The sequence below is a fragment of the Periplaneta americana genome, chromosome 11 (assembly GCF_040183065.1).
Source record: "Periplaneta americana isolate PAMFEO1 chromosome 11, P.americana_PAMFEO1_priV1, whole genome shotgun sequence".
In the NCBI taxonomy this organism is placed as follows: Eukaryota; Metazoa; Arthropoda; class Insecta; order Blattodea; family Blattidae; genus Periplaneta; species Periplaneta americana.
In genome coordinates this window covers 93,490,068-93,505,464 of record NC_091127.1, presented here as the reverse complement: position 1 = coordinate 93,505,464, position 15,397 = coordinate 93,490,068, and the positions used below count along the sequence as shown (strand labels likewise).

General features: G+C 34.2%; 1 protein-coding gene across 3 annotated transcripts in view; it reads left to right on the top strand.

The window, feature by feature from the left end:
* The first annotated feature begins 308 nt into the window (after window positions 1–308).
* LOC138709195 (torsin-1B-like) overlaps window positions 309–15,397 on the top strand; it is a 215,259-nt gene continuing 200,170 nt past the window's right edge. Inside the window, exons 1-2 of one of the 3 annotated variants that reach the window (XM_069839784.1) lie at window positions 309–629; window positions 8,716–8,905. In XM_069839784.1, the coding sequence (XP_069695885.1) occupies window positions 624–629; window positions 8,716–8,905 (196 nt within the window). In that variant the 5' untranslated portion in view covers window positions 309–623. The remainder of the gene's footprint in view (window positions 630–8,715; window positions 8,906–15,397) is intronic. The other 2 variants (XM_069839783.1, XM_069839782.1) reach the window with 2 other exon arrangements.

Genomic DNA, 15,397 nt, shown 5'->3' with positions numbered 1-15,397 from the left:
CAAATTTGTTTTCATGCTGTTCATCCTGGTTATGACGGGAGTGCAGCATCATAAATGAACTGCCTCTCAGCAATAAGTAAAAGTAATTAGGAACAGTCGGGAGATCACCCAAGATTTCGATACTGTATCCAAAAGTTGACGAATTTAAAAAAAAAAAAAAAAAAAAAAAAAAAACTTAAGCATAGAGCAGGCAGTTTAAAGATACAGACGGTAGTGGGTGATAATATACACCGCTAAGAGCGCTGTACTCGGCAACTGGGCCACTATTATCTTTCTTGTTACTCTTAAACTCGTTGACTGTCCCTAAATAAAGAAGTGGAAGTACGAACCTTTGTGTATGTGTCATTTTACGTAATAGGCAAAATGGGGAATTACTTGAAAATGTGATATTTGTGTAACTATATTTTTACTGTTATTGATAATCCATTTTCATTGTTTACTGAGGATTATGTATGGAAGTTTTCAAATTGGATCAGAAAATAATTTTCCGAAAGTTTACATTGAAGATTGACTAGGCTTCTATTTTTTTTTAATGAATGTGGTATATTTGCGTGCCGGTTGTCTGACTGATTTTTAAGAAAAGCAAATTTTGGATCCAGATCTACATCATCAGAATCATCATTATGAAGGTTTGCATATTTATTGCCTTAGGATACTTTAGGATACCGGTACATTATATATATATATATATATATATATATATATATATATATATAGAGAGAGAGAGAGAGAGAGAGAGAGAGAGAGATAAGTAATAGCATACACTGGACTAGAATAACGCCAAATACGAGATTACCGATTTATTATTTTTTTTTACACATATTCTGGAATATCACTAATAGGATTGGACTGGGTGCTAAATTTTAGGTTAGCACTGAGGTAGTTCCGGTGATTTCGGAAGTGAAAAATCGTTGAATTTACAAGATTTTTTGTTTTGTTTTGTGGAGATACAGTTGATCGTCTTACGCAAGACAACACAGTCCTAAGCTAATACCTAACCTGTCACAGATTCGTTTATGCAAGGTGTATAAGCGGAGTACGAAGGGAACTACCTCAGCGCTGGTTTAGCCATCACAGTAAAAGATTTTTTTTTTTTTTGGAACCGGGAGGTATCAGAAAAAATAAAAATTATCATGTATGGGCTAAATGTTTTTACATGCTTAAGTTATTGTTACGTACGGTGCTGAGACCTGGACCACGACTTAGAAGGAGATAAGTAGAATTCAGGCAGGAGAAATGAAATTTTGGATAAACTCCAGAACACGGACTGCATCCTTTCCCTCTTACTTCAAAATTCCAACTTTGTGCACACAAAATAAATTATTGGCACTGAAAAGTGCCTTTTCGTAAATATAATGATGCGCATTCGACAAACGCAGACAAATCTGCTCTTTTTAGTATTTTAAGACATAATTTGGTAGGTGCAGTCCGTATTCTAAAATTTTCCCGAGAATTTAAATTATCAAAAGACAATAATGATCTTAGCCGTTGATTACTGTAAGCATGACACCAAACAAAAATTCTTTCGTTCAATAACAATATTCCTTGCACGGTTCTCAATCAATAGTGAAGTTTCATCTAGACCGAAATATAAGAGCAGTGACGTGTCGTGTAGTTTCAACGTCGAAAAGTGTGGTATAGTGAAGTGATAAAGTGTAGTGTTGGCCTATTGAAATATTATAGTGTGGTGATACTAAAGGGTAGAAATAACCTAAAACTAATATACGTAAGTATATTAAATTGAAAAGTGAGTGAAATTGAATTTGTAAATAAGGTACAGTATATACATAATGTGTGCTATGGCTGCTCTGTCTGGAAACTGTCGTAGTTGTAGAAGGATTGTAGTGAAAGGATTGGTATGTAATAATTGTAATTTCTGTTTTCATTGGAAATGTATAGATATAGATCCTGATAATTTTGTTGACAAAGGCAGTTGGGAATGTAGTGATTGTATATATGATAGAAAGATGCGCGATCAACTGGAGAGAATCAGAGCCCTAGAATTGGAATTAGATGAGGCAAAGTGTGAAATTAATAAATTGAGAGCTTTGAAGGATAGCATTAGTGTTTCGAATAAAGGGAGATCTCACACTTGGATGAAACCGAAGAATTCCAAATCTAGGAGTAGACGTTTCTCTGCGGATGATGCTGCATCAATCAAACTGACCAACAAATTCAGTGCTCTTCAAGCAATGAATGGTGATCAGGAGAACTCAGACCCAGTATCGACACTAGTAAAGGTAAGTCAGAAAACAGATAAGATTAATGATTGTAGGAGTAAAGTATTGATTTTAGGAAGCAGCCATGCAAGAGGTATTTCCTCACTCTTGAAGTCGAAACTGGGCGATGAGTTTGAAGTATCTAGTGTATGTAAGCCTAATGCTCCTCTCAAGAATGTTGTTGAGGATATGATGAAATTGAGTTCAGATTTTTCTAAGAGGGATCATGTAGTTATAGTGGGTGGGCCAGGTAATAGTATTGATAACGATTGTAACTATTCTATTGAGAAAGATGTCAACAACATAATTGAGATGAGCAGCCATACCAATGTGGGATTTCTCAGTCTTTTCAGCAGGTACGACAAGCCGTATCTTCACAGGAAGGTGCGGAGCGTGAATATGCGGCTTGAGCGGGCTCTGATGAGACCTGGGGCATCACACATTGGTTTGATAGATGTAAGCCCTATAAGAAGGTATGAATATACGTCACATGGCCTGCATCTGAATGGTAGAGGCAAGGAGCACCTTTCGGTTCTTATTGCTAATAGCATCAGAGGCAGCCATGTTAAAAAGCAGAGATGTAATATTCCTGTGTTAGTTAATGCTAGGGCTTCTCCTTTTTTAGGTTAAACCTCCCACCAGTAAGGTGTTTGAAACAAGTTCAACTAAATTGTAAATGCTCTGATGTTTCTAGTAATGAACACAGTAACTTCACTATTTTTCATCAAAATATTAGGGGATTAAAACAAAAAACTGATGAATTGATCACTTCTCTAGCAACTCAAAAGCATAAACCTCAGATATTATGTATAACTGAACATCATATGAAGCAACAGGAAATACTACAACTGTCTTTACATTAGTGATGGGCTGCTCATGAGCGAGTCGTTTCGAATGAACGACTCCCGCTCTGGAGCGGCTCTCCGCTCCCTCCTTACAAAAGAGCGAGTCGTTCATTGCATTTCGCTCCCTACTCTTGGGAGAGCAAGGCAACTTCAGCTCGCTCTCTTGCTTCTGGCTCACTCCCAACGATCCGCTCCCTCCACAACAGCAAGCGCTCCACAGCTCCTTTACAGCTGTAACGATACGCAGCACGTCTGTCAGTGTGGTCATGCGCAATGACAAAGAGTGAGACGTGCGATGTTTAAATTACACTTCAATACAGACACATTTAAACGTTGCCTATTGTCATGTTTCTGTTCTCCTTATTGCTGAATAGATCATGTTTGCACATTAGCCGTTTTTATGTACCATTGTACACTTTCATAATTGCTATTTATACTACTTTACCAACAGTAACGTCGCCAGGATCAGAGCAAGGGAGGTGCGGATGGGGTGCGAGCTGTAAAAATGTGGTACATAAAAAATTCAAAATGTTCTTTCATGACTTGCGCGCATACTATACATCTGTTTATTATTATTATTATTATTATTATTATTATTATTATTATTCAATCCATTACGATACACTATGGGACGCAGTTTTTTCACATGCAAGAAATTGTTTGTTTGTTTTTGTTCTTCAAAATAATTTATGCCTAGTATTTTGTTAATAAGTTGCCCTTTGGAGTGTGGAAAGGGGTGCTCCGATTTTTATGGGGTGCTTGCGCACCCTTTCGCACCCCCCTAGCGACGTCCCTGTTTACCAACACTTTCAGAACTGTTTTTAATTGATCTGTTTATACTACATACCGATACTTCACGATTGTTACTGGTTCGTAAAATAGCGTAAGTAATGTAAATGGGCTCTCTCCCTCTGGGATAACATGGAAACTTACCTTACTGTACGTGTACAAGAAGCTTTTCTCCGCATTCACAGACCGATGCAAACCGATTCGAATGTCTATTGCAATGGCATCTATTGAGAAGCATGTGTACTATGTCATACAGTTAACAACCCGCTCTGCAGTTATCGTAGAAGAGTCGGAGCGGTGCTGTCGCGGTGGTGAAGCGTGGGGTGAGTGATCACTAGGAGCGAGCTGGTTGAGAAAGAGGGAGGCCACTATACCGCTCCGCTCTTTTGAACGACTCCTCAAAAGGAGCGGGAGTCAAAGAGCTAGCTCGCATCAATGAACGACTCCGACCCATCTCTACTTTACATGGATATGTATTAGGTTCTCATTTCTGTAGACATGTCTTCCAAAAAGGGGGTGCCTGTATTTTTATCAGAGAGGATCTATTATTTAGTAAAATTGATATATCTGATTTTTGCCTTGAACAAGATATTGAAATCTGTGGAATACAAATTGGTTATGAGATATCAAATTTAATTATCTTATGTGTTTATAGGGCGCCAATGGGGGATTATAAGAAATTTACAACTAACTTAGATTCATTATTGAAAAGACTTTATAAACCACATACCGAATTTGTAATCTGTGGTGACATAAACATAGATTATCTATCAGAAAGCTCACGTAAAAGAAAATTAAACTCACTTCTTGAAACTTATAATCTTGGTCACACAGTAAGTTTTCCAACCAGAACACAAGCTGGAAGTAGTACTGCCATTGATAATATATTTATAGATAAAAGTAGATTGAATTCCTATTCAACAGTACCATTAGTCAATGGCCTGTCTGATCACGATGCACAAATTCTAAGTGTTTTCAATATGAGTGAAAAATTCCAAAGTGTTAATCTAAAAATAAAAAAAAGGATTATAAATGCTGAATCTCTTCATCATTTAAATACATGTCCACAAAATGAATCTTGGCAAAATGTATATAGTACCAATACCATTGATATTAATACTAAATTTAATGCATTTTTCACTACATTTACGAATTATTTCAATGAATGTTTTCCAGTCAAGGTGGTGAAAAAATGTAAAAGTAAAAACATGTGGATAACTCAGGGAATTAAAATATCATGTGCTAGAAAAAGGAATCTATATTTAATGAGTAGGAATAGTGATGATCCCCATGTTCTTAATTACTACAAGAATTACTGTAAAACTTTGACAAAAGTTATAAAAGATGCAAAGAAAATGTATCTGAATGAAAAAATACAAAATTCAGATAATAAGATTAAAACTATTTGGGATATTATTAAAAATGAAACTAATCGATATTCAAAGAGTGAAAATATTACTTGCATTAAAATCAATGATAGTAAAATAGATAACCCAAAATCAATTGCAAATCATTTTAACGGCTTCTATATAAATATTATTCAGAACTTAAACATTCAAGATTGTGCAGAAGATGCTGCACTTGGTTACCTAACTGATGTATTTAACACTGAGTTTTTAGGTCTCAAATTTATTCCCACTACCGCAGCAGAAATCATGCATGTGATAAAACAACTAAAAACAAAATATTCCTCTGGATATGATGAAATTCCAAGTAAAGTTCTGAAAGCTTGTTCTGAAATATTATCCCCTCCGTTAAGCTATCTATGCAATTTGTCAATGCAATGTGGTATTTTTCCAGAAAGACTCAAATATTCAATAGTAAAACCAATATACAAAAAGGGAGATAAATGTACTATTGCTAATTACAAACCCATATCATTATTAACAACATTTTCAAAAGTGTTTGAGAAAGTTATGTATAATAGATTATATCATTACCTGGAGTCCAACAATATATTAGTTTTAGAACAGTTTGGATTTAGAAAACAAAAATCGACAGAGAATGCTGCTTTTAGTTTGGTGGATGAAATACTAAATTCATTAAATTCGAAACTACATGTAGGTGGGATTTTTTGTGACTTGGCTAAAGCATTTGATTGTGTAGACCATAGTATATTAGTAAAAAAATTGAAGTTTTATGGTATTAAAGATGAGATGTTGGGTTGGTTTACATCGTACTTATCAAATAGAAAACAAAAAGTAGAAATAAATGTACCAAATAGTCATAAAGTTACTTATTCAGAATTTAGAAATATTAAACATGGTGTTCCGCAGGGGTCAATTTTAGGTCCATTGTTGTTTCTAGTTTATATTAATGATTTAGCCTTGACCATAAACAATTCATCCCATGTAATTTTATTTGCAGATGATACAAGTGTAATTATTTCAAGCAAACAATACGATCATTTTATAAACACTTCTAATACAATGCTGAATCTAATGAATGAATGGTTCCATGCAAATAAACTAGCACTTAATGTTGATAAAACTAGTGCAGTCAAATTTAGTACACACAATAGTGCTCAGGTTTGCTACAGTATTCGATTAAATGGAACTCATCTCAAAGAATCTATAAGCACAAAGTTTCTTGGTTTAGAATTGGATAATCACTTGAACTGGAAAACGCATATAGAATGTATTACTCGTAAATTGAGCTCTGCCTGTTATGCATTAAGATCCTTATCTACTATTGGTGATATAAACTTACTTAAAATGTCATACTTTGCATATTTTCACTCTGTAATGAAATATGGATGAATATTCTGGGGTAACTCGTCTGAAGCTAAACACGTTTTTGTTTTACAAAAGAAAGCTATAAGAATAATGGCCGGTGTGCATAAAAGGACCTCATGTAAAAATATTTTCCGAAACTTAGAAATCTTGACTTTACCTTGTGAATACATTCTTTCCCTAATGATGCTGTATATTAAGAACCAAGATAAATTCAGTACTAATCAAGACATTCATAATTTTAATACAAGACATAAATCAGATCTTCATCTACCCTCTGTTAGTCTAAGCTGTTTTAAAAAAGGAGTTCGCTATTCATGTATAACAGTCTTCAATGCACTGCCTAATTATCTTAAACATTTGAAGAACAACGAGAAAAGGTTCAGAAAAGAATTAACCAAATTTCTACATACTCATACCTTCTACACAATTGATGAATTGTTTATGCTTGTGAATTGAATTATTCTACTTAAATGACATGTACAATTTTATATAGCTCAACTAAAATATGTTTTTATATTGACTTAATCTGTTTACTATGCATTGTATTTTTTGTTTAGCATAACTGATGAATTGTATGTACTGTAAATTGAATAGTATACTGTATAGGTCAACTGATGAATTGTTTAAGCTTATAAATTGAATTAATCTACTTCATATGAATTGTATAGCTTAACGAAAATAAGTTTGTAAATTGAACTAATTTGATTGTATATGTTTGTATAGTTTGGCTGATGAATTGTATATGTTCTTAAAATGATTACTAGTCTGTGTAGCTCTACTGATGAATTGTATATAGACCTACTGAAAATTGAATGGTAATATGTATAGCTCAACTGATGAATTGTTTGTGATTATAAATTGAATAAATCTACTTGATATTAATTGCACAAATTTGTATAGCTTAATGAAAGTATGCTACTTTGTATTGTATATATTTGTATAGTTTTGGCCGATGAATTGTATATGCTTTAAATTGAATAGTAATCTATATAGCTCTACTGATAAATTGTTTGTGTTTGTAATTTGAAGTAGTTTGCATGATATGTATTATCAATTTCTGTATATCACAACTGGTTGAATTGTTTATGCCTTAAATTTAATTAAATTGTTTTGTATTATAATATAGCTCAACTTATGAATGATCGTTTGCGTTTGTAAATTTAATAATCTGATTGGCTATGTATTGTATACTTTTAGTAGAGCCATCGATGTAGCTCAGTCGGCAGACTCGCTGGGCTGCTGATCCGGAGCTGCGTTCGGGCTTGGGTTGGATCCCCCTTTGGACTTTGGTTTCTTCGGAGGTTTTCCCCAGCCGTGGGACTGAAGCCGGATGGTCTATGGCGAGTCCTTGGCATCAACCCCTTTGATTTGATTACCTGGTTGGGTTTTTCCGAGGTTTCCCCCACCGAAAAGGCAAATGCCGGGTAATATTTTGGCGAATCCTCGGACCTCATCTCATCTCACTACATCTCACCAAAATGTAAAAAAAAAAAAAAAAAAAAATGTAAAAAAATTGTACAAAATTGTAAAAATTGTAAAAAAAATTGTAGAAAATTACTAAATTGTAAAACTATAAAAATTTGTAAAAATTGTAATTGTAATATTGTAAAATGTTGACATGTTCCACATCTTAAAGCTTCATTGCTCATGTAAGATCTATGGAATAAAATAAATGAATGAAATGAATCCCACACCAGATGCTTCTGCAGTCGTTTCTTGTACATTGGCAACGTTGCAGCAGTGTTCTGCTCGTCAACGTTTTTAAAATAATTATACACCTTAATCACTATTTTTCGCGCCTGTCTGTGCAATACTTGCCTTTTTACAGTCTCTTCTTCCATTTATTTATCTTATACACACACAGTAAATGTTAGTTTTACTTATTCAATGTATTGAAACACACGCAAACAAACAAGCTCATGAAGTACTTGTTACAGACTGATTCTGATTGGTTCTACTGTACAAGCTTGTGACGTTACATATCAGAAATGCTTCGGCGCATATAGCAGCCGACCGCCTTCCAAACTGCTGTCTAGTCTAACTCTGCTCTAGGTTAGTTTAATTCGTAGTTTCACATACTATTTTTATTCAAATACTAGTTGCTAAGTGCTGATTTTTTTGTTTCAGATTTTTGAAAACTTAATTTATGCGGTAGTAATTCTGTTCTGCTCGACTACTGTAACAAGCTTTGAACTCTTCAGTACCTTGGGAGTTGGTCTCTCAGTAGGAGGAGCAGTTCTCTATGCAGGCTTCGATAAGATACGGTGCCCATTTGTTGAATGTTGTGATGACAAGTGGATACCTCTCAACTTTAACCGTAAGAACAATAATAGTATATTATGATTACAAATAATGAAAGCTTCAATAATTTTTCATTCTCATTCGAATTCTGGACTGACTATATCCATTTCATTTTTAATTCACATCATATGTCAGGGTTAGATGTAACATTTTGGTAATTATTTAGGCCTACTTTAGCAATACTGTAGTTGTTGACGTGCATAATGCAGTGGCGGCTATTCAAGAGAAGTAGGTGAAGGCTACCTTCATACCTTTTTTCTACTTTAATAAAATATATTTTATCAATAAATTAAAATAAAATGCATTCCTCACTAAACCATATTTTTCTCTACGTTTTAATCTGTCTTGTTCAGCTTGATCTGCTCAATTAACGTCCTTCTGGAGTACTTCAGATGAACTCCTCACCAGTCAGGCCACGTGACTAGCAGACCAGTTAGTGAGGGATGTGAATGCTGAAGGTCCAAAGGAGGCTTTCCTTTTTGCCTTCAGTAAACAAACCCTGTTGTCATGATGACGACTTGCATACTGTGAATTGTCGACCCTTTTTTGCGAAGGCCTGGTGAAAAGACATTCATCTACTTTCTCTATTCTTAGAAAATGGAATCGCTCTCTCATACAAACATTGGTCCAGGGTGGCAGAATGTAATATTTTGCAACTAAATGAGAAAATATAAAATATTGTGTAAAGAAATTAAATATTTAAATATGAGATATGACATATATACATTCGGTATTTTTTTAACGTTAGCATCTCTTGAATATTATGTGTTGTATAGATATTGAAATATTTTGAATATTATGTAATAAAGAAAGTTGGCGTAAAATTTGAAACTACATTGTAATATCTCTCACCCTTGCTGACCTATATCTTCGTTTTTAGTCTATACGTATTCTTTGTCGTGACATGTGCAGTGAAGTGTTATTGTGTTAGCAAATGTATTAACGCGATGGAAATATGAATCTGTTAAATGATTTAGTGTGCAATCTTTTGGAGACATCATTCTCTCATTTCCTGCAGAAGATAAACAAGATATTTTAAAATACAGTAGACCAATACCTCACATTAATATAACTATGGAGTGAAGTGTGAGGTAAAAGATTTTAAAGCGATCTGAGAAACGTAATTTTATTCCTATAGATTTATTTGTGTGTTTGATTGTTGTAAGTTTTCTATTCAGCAGAATATTGCTTTGATTTATGCATAGCTGCATGATTTTACTATATATCGGAAGTCACATGTCCTGAAGTTGATTTAAAATATCAGTACATATTCGTCCACCAATGTAAATGAAGCACCAAATGATCTGTATACGTTTATTTACCGAATGAAAATGACAATCTAGGGTTAATTATTTAATTTGTCACATCCAATTAAAAATTCAGATTTATAATTACTACAGTTATCTCAGATGGGGATAGGTACAGATCTCATATTTTATGTCTGCCTCTTTGCAACGTCACATTTGCGATGGGGAGGTGACGAGATGGGAGGAAAGTTGTAATGCTTTTCAATTCGCTGACACCCACATTATAAGATAAGCCATGAAATTCCACTGCCACTGACCGGTAGAGATATAATCCGAGATCTGTACTTTCTTAACAACTGTGTCTATATCAATCACAATTCTGTCATACTCTGGAAGACAAAAGTTTTTTTCCCGGTCTGTCATTCTGTAGCAAATAACTTCAAGTTTTTCCTCATGTGTCACATTTTTATGATTTGGCCAAGGTACAATTTCATGCCCCATGATACTAAAACAAAACTCCCTATTGCGTAAGTTCTTCCACATTAGGAGTCACTTACAAGGTGGTGTTCTTCTGCTTCCAAGTTACCTATCATCATTAACCACACTTTCCTGAAATGAAAAACAAAACCACAAATAATTAGTCAATTGCACTAGGCCTACTACTACTGGACTATCTGACTAGTTAAGTACTGAGCAAGAAATACAATAAAATATTACATCTTTCTTTCACAGATTGTCAATACAGTATAATATTCATTCATTTTCTTCTGTAGTCAAAATGGACATTAAAATTACATTCTTATTCAGGAAAAAATGATTACTTATTTGAATATCTTCAAAGATCATCAATATGATCATCAATATAATACAATATTCATTCATTTTTATATGTACTCAAACAGTAAACGTCGGAATAGAACAAAAAATTACGTTTTTATTCAGAACAAATGAGTACTTGTTAAAAAATCCCTCACAGATCATCAATATAATATAATATTTAATCATTTTCATGTGTAGTTAAACAGTAAACTTCAGAATAGAATTCCTGCACCACTTCGTTTTCTGGAAGGAATCTGTAGAATTTTTTCAGATCATCCATCTTTTTCTTGTTGATTGACAAACTTTCTTTATAGGCTGTGGTTTCAGGGCTCTGAGGAATCAATGAAACTTCTGATAATACAAAAGTATGTTCCATTATTCCATCTGTGTGTACTTTTGCTTTTACAACTCCCGGATTTTCACTGGAGTAATGAAACTGATGGAATTCAGATATTTAAAATGGTTGTTTCTGAAAACGTGGGGTTCTTCTCACTTGAGCTTTCAGAGACAATGTATTCTTGCGATAATAATGAGGCCACCATTCTTTAAAATCCAATATCAACCCTATCTGTCCTTTTCAGTTTCCTTTTATTACGCCAAAATCATGGTCGCAGGGTAGGTAGGAATGGCCCCTTACAGGGAAGTAATGTGTGATTATTTCAAACTTCTCCTGTGCTACTAACAATAATAATCTTGTGACTGAATGATTCTTATTCTGTCCTCCACAGCTATCAGAGAACAGATAAAGATGTTTCACATCGTTTCCCACATTTTTACATATGTAATCCAAAAGAAATGAGCACACTTCATTGGGAGACTTTTTTGATATCCCCTCATGATAAAGGGAAAAATGAGCTTTCATACTATTTAAATTATGAATGTTAAATAAACTTACAGTAAGTTGGCGCATATAAAAAGTGTCCTGTACAGGAACATGAGGGAGCTATAGATTTTGCATAAAATCAAACAATACTCCAAAAACTGAAGAATCGTTCCCAGAAATCTCTTCTATTGCTTGAATTATTTTTGTAAAATTTATCTGCACGTTGCTTATGAATAATTAATTCAGCTTTTGCAACACCTTTAGCAGTGTCATTGAGTGATGGGCTTTTCCATTTTAACATTAAGCTGTTCACAAATACAGCATGTGTCTACCTGTGGCTGTCCGAATGTTCAATTAAAATTTTGATGGAATATCTTGAGATAAAATTGAGAGTTTACATGAATAGCAGGGTGTAAATCTCTAAACATTTACCACATTATCTTTAAAGTAAGAGTTGGACTTAAATAGTTACATTCATGATTGGCATAGTGTGCCTTTTTAACTGGAAATGATTTTATTTGATTTTCTATTGCCAAAATTACTCTCACTGGGATGGCATTTCCAGGGTAATTTTTCCCTCTTTTGTCATCCTTGAGCAAATTACACAGTCGCTGTACCTTCTCATTAGTTATGCCATGCACACTTACAAAAGCAGTTTTACATACCTGAACTCTGTCATTAGACCCTGATAGCCAGTATACTGTAACTTTTAATTCAACACAATAATGTTACTTTTATCTACAACAATAATGGCTTTCTATATTTCTGAATTTAAACAATCCCATCAACAATGGATATTTTACTCCACACATCAACACAGTATTCATTATTGCACTCCACAGACGACAATGACAATTCACTTCGATTGGGTATTGAGAACAACAATGTACTCCTAATCTCAACTAATGTTCACAAAGCACTATTTACGACACAAAACTGTCAGTTCATAGTTCGTTTGCCTTGGCTAGTTCTTCTAGCTCATTCACTCAAATTCACAGTATATCGAACCCAAGACTTCCAGAGACAGTCCACTGCACTCGAACTCAAGACTTCCAGAGATAGTCCACTGCACTCGAACTCAAGACTTCCAACTGCGTTGCTTCCACCTGGACACTGCTCAAGTTCAATCGCGTGTCGAACCTTAGACTCCTGGGTGCTGCTGATTTCACAAGCTGAACTCACTGTCCAGTACCAACAACAACTACTGGCTGGCTCCTTCTTCGCGTCTCCTTTTTATCACTAAACCATGGTTTCCAGAAACTACGATGCTCGAAATTTCTACTTCTATAGACTTCTGTTCTCGCTGCTTTTTCCTGGACGATTCTGTTCGGGAGGTTTAGTCCCCCCTTCACCTCGCACAGCGAAGCACCTGCAGCTTTGCATCCCCTTTGCTTCATACCACACTGCAAATGCCCATGCACCAGATGCGCGCGCAACCTCCCTTGCTGTGCTGCCTGTCTCTCGCGCTCCCCTCTCTCTGTGGGACGCGCGATCGACTCTCGGCTGTCACAATACATACCGTATGTCTGAGATTTTGGTTTTTTTCTCCTTTCACTTTTACACAGGGATCATTTCCTACCTATTGGTTTCAATTCGATCAGACTTTGGAGGTAAGCATCTTGTTCATTTTTGGATTCAAAATCAAGAAACTTGGAGTACAGTTCAATTTTGTCATCTTCTGTTACCTCTGCATCTGAAAATGAATTGCGTTTATTTATTAAGTTATATACAAAACATTCTTGGAAGTAAAGTTAAAATTGTTTTAAAAATATGAAGTTTCTTAATTACCTGCAGTCATAGCCATGCTGCTTTCCTTCAATCTTCTTCCCTTTCCAATTTGTATAGGTTTCATTTTTCAACCTTGCCCTTTTTATAATTTCCACTTTTTCAGTTCCACTGCATTCTTCCTTTTCCTTTTCGTAAGAAAACTTTCATCATATGATTCATTTTCCATGGTAGACATTTTATCAACTATTCACAACACTGATCTCAATTCAGATAACAATAATACTCGTAGTAGGGCCTACTAGTTATAAATTGCGGAAAAATGTTGTATGTAAAATATTACGAATTTCTGATTCAATGATCCTTTATTAATTGAGGTAAAATTGTATTTAATATACAATGTTACCAAACTATGAATAATAATTAAATCTTATGCATCTGCTGCCAATCTAAGAATCTAAAATATTGAGAAACCCCACAAGTCCTGCACATGTGTGGTTTCTCTTCATATTGGAAATAAGTAGAACTGAATTCTGACATAGGGTTTAATGGAAGATGTGGTGTCTCTCTTCAGAAAGATGACTCTTTGTGTAGAATACAAAATGACAGCTAATTCAATTTCGTAAAAAAGTGGACATGTGGGATTTCTCAATATTTCCATTCATTTAGTCAATGCAATGAATTTCATGTTGCCAGACAAAATACATTTTAATATTAGATCACACTAATCCTAATTAGGCCTATCAGCATAATATGCGAGAAGTTCAGGAGTAAAAGAATACTTCTTAAATTATTGAACCATTTAGAAAACAGCTCCCACCATAAAGATGAGATGTGGTAACTAAGCAAGACATTGTTATTTTTAATAATAATAATAATAATAATAATTTTTTTATTATTGTCATTATTATTATTATTATTATTGTATTATTATTATTATTATTATTATTATTATTATTATTATTATTATCATTATAGTATGTGGCATAGAGATTTTACCTTCTTTGGTGATGTTTGGTATTAGTTGGCAACACTAAAGAGACAACCAAATTAGTCTTTTAGAAAGTACTCTTACATGATTCTCATTATGTTTGCGAGCAAATCTCCTATGCATTTTCTTGCAGGCGAATATTTCTTTACAAAATTACTTTAAATGTAAACAGCTGTTTAATAAAAGATAGAGCACTGTCCAGATCTCATTGCAGAGATGTTCGCAGTCACATTCAGTGCTTCTCTCCATTCCCTTACAGAAAGACCTTTATGATTTTTAGTCAACTATTGGCTGTATAGCTCAACATTTTCCCTTTCATTGGTAATTCCTTAAGTTTTTTTTTAATTACTTGTCTCAAATGTTGTCTGTCCTTTAACATTGCTTCTAGTTTCAGTTTTTTCAGTAGTATCAAGGGGAAATACTTGCAAAGTATCTTGAAATACTATTTAAATCTTTTTACAGAGAAAATTTTGGATAGCATTTAAGAAGCTGTATTGGATGACAATTTACATTGATGCACATTGTGTAATTCACAATGTGTACAAATAATTCTGTGAATGACTGTGTAGCAGACATTACTGGTACTACAAATTAGCTCTCTACACTTTTTTTCGGACTTTGTCATTTTTTCAAGGTGAGGAACCCGTGGGGAAATTGAACTAATTGATCATATAACTTACTCATACTTGTAGTTCCTTTAACATTGCCTCTAGTTCCAATTGTTTCAATAGTATCGAGGGGTAATTTATGCAAAGTATCTTGAAATGCTATTTCAACCTTTTTACGAACAATTTTATGAAAGACAGATGCCTTTACTGAAATATGTGTTCAACATAGAAAATTTAATTAATGATTTTGGAAACCTGTATGAAGAGTTTAAATCATGTGAGGACGATTTCTCTT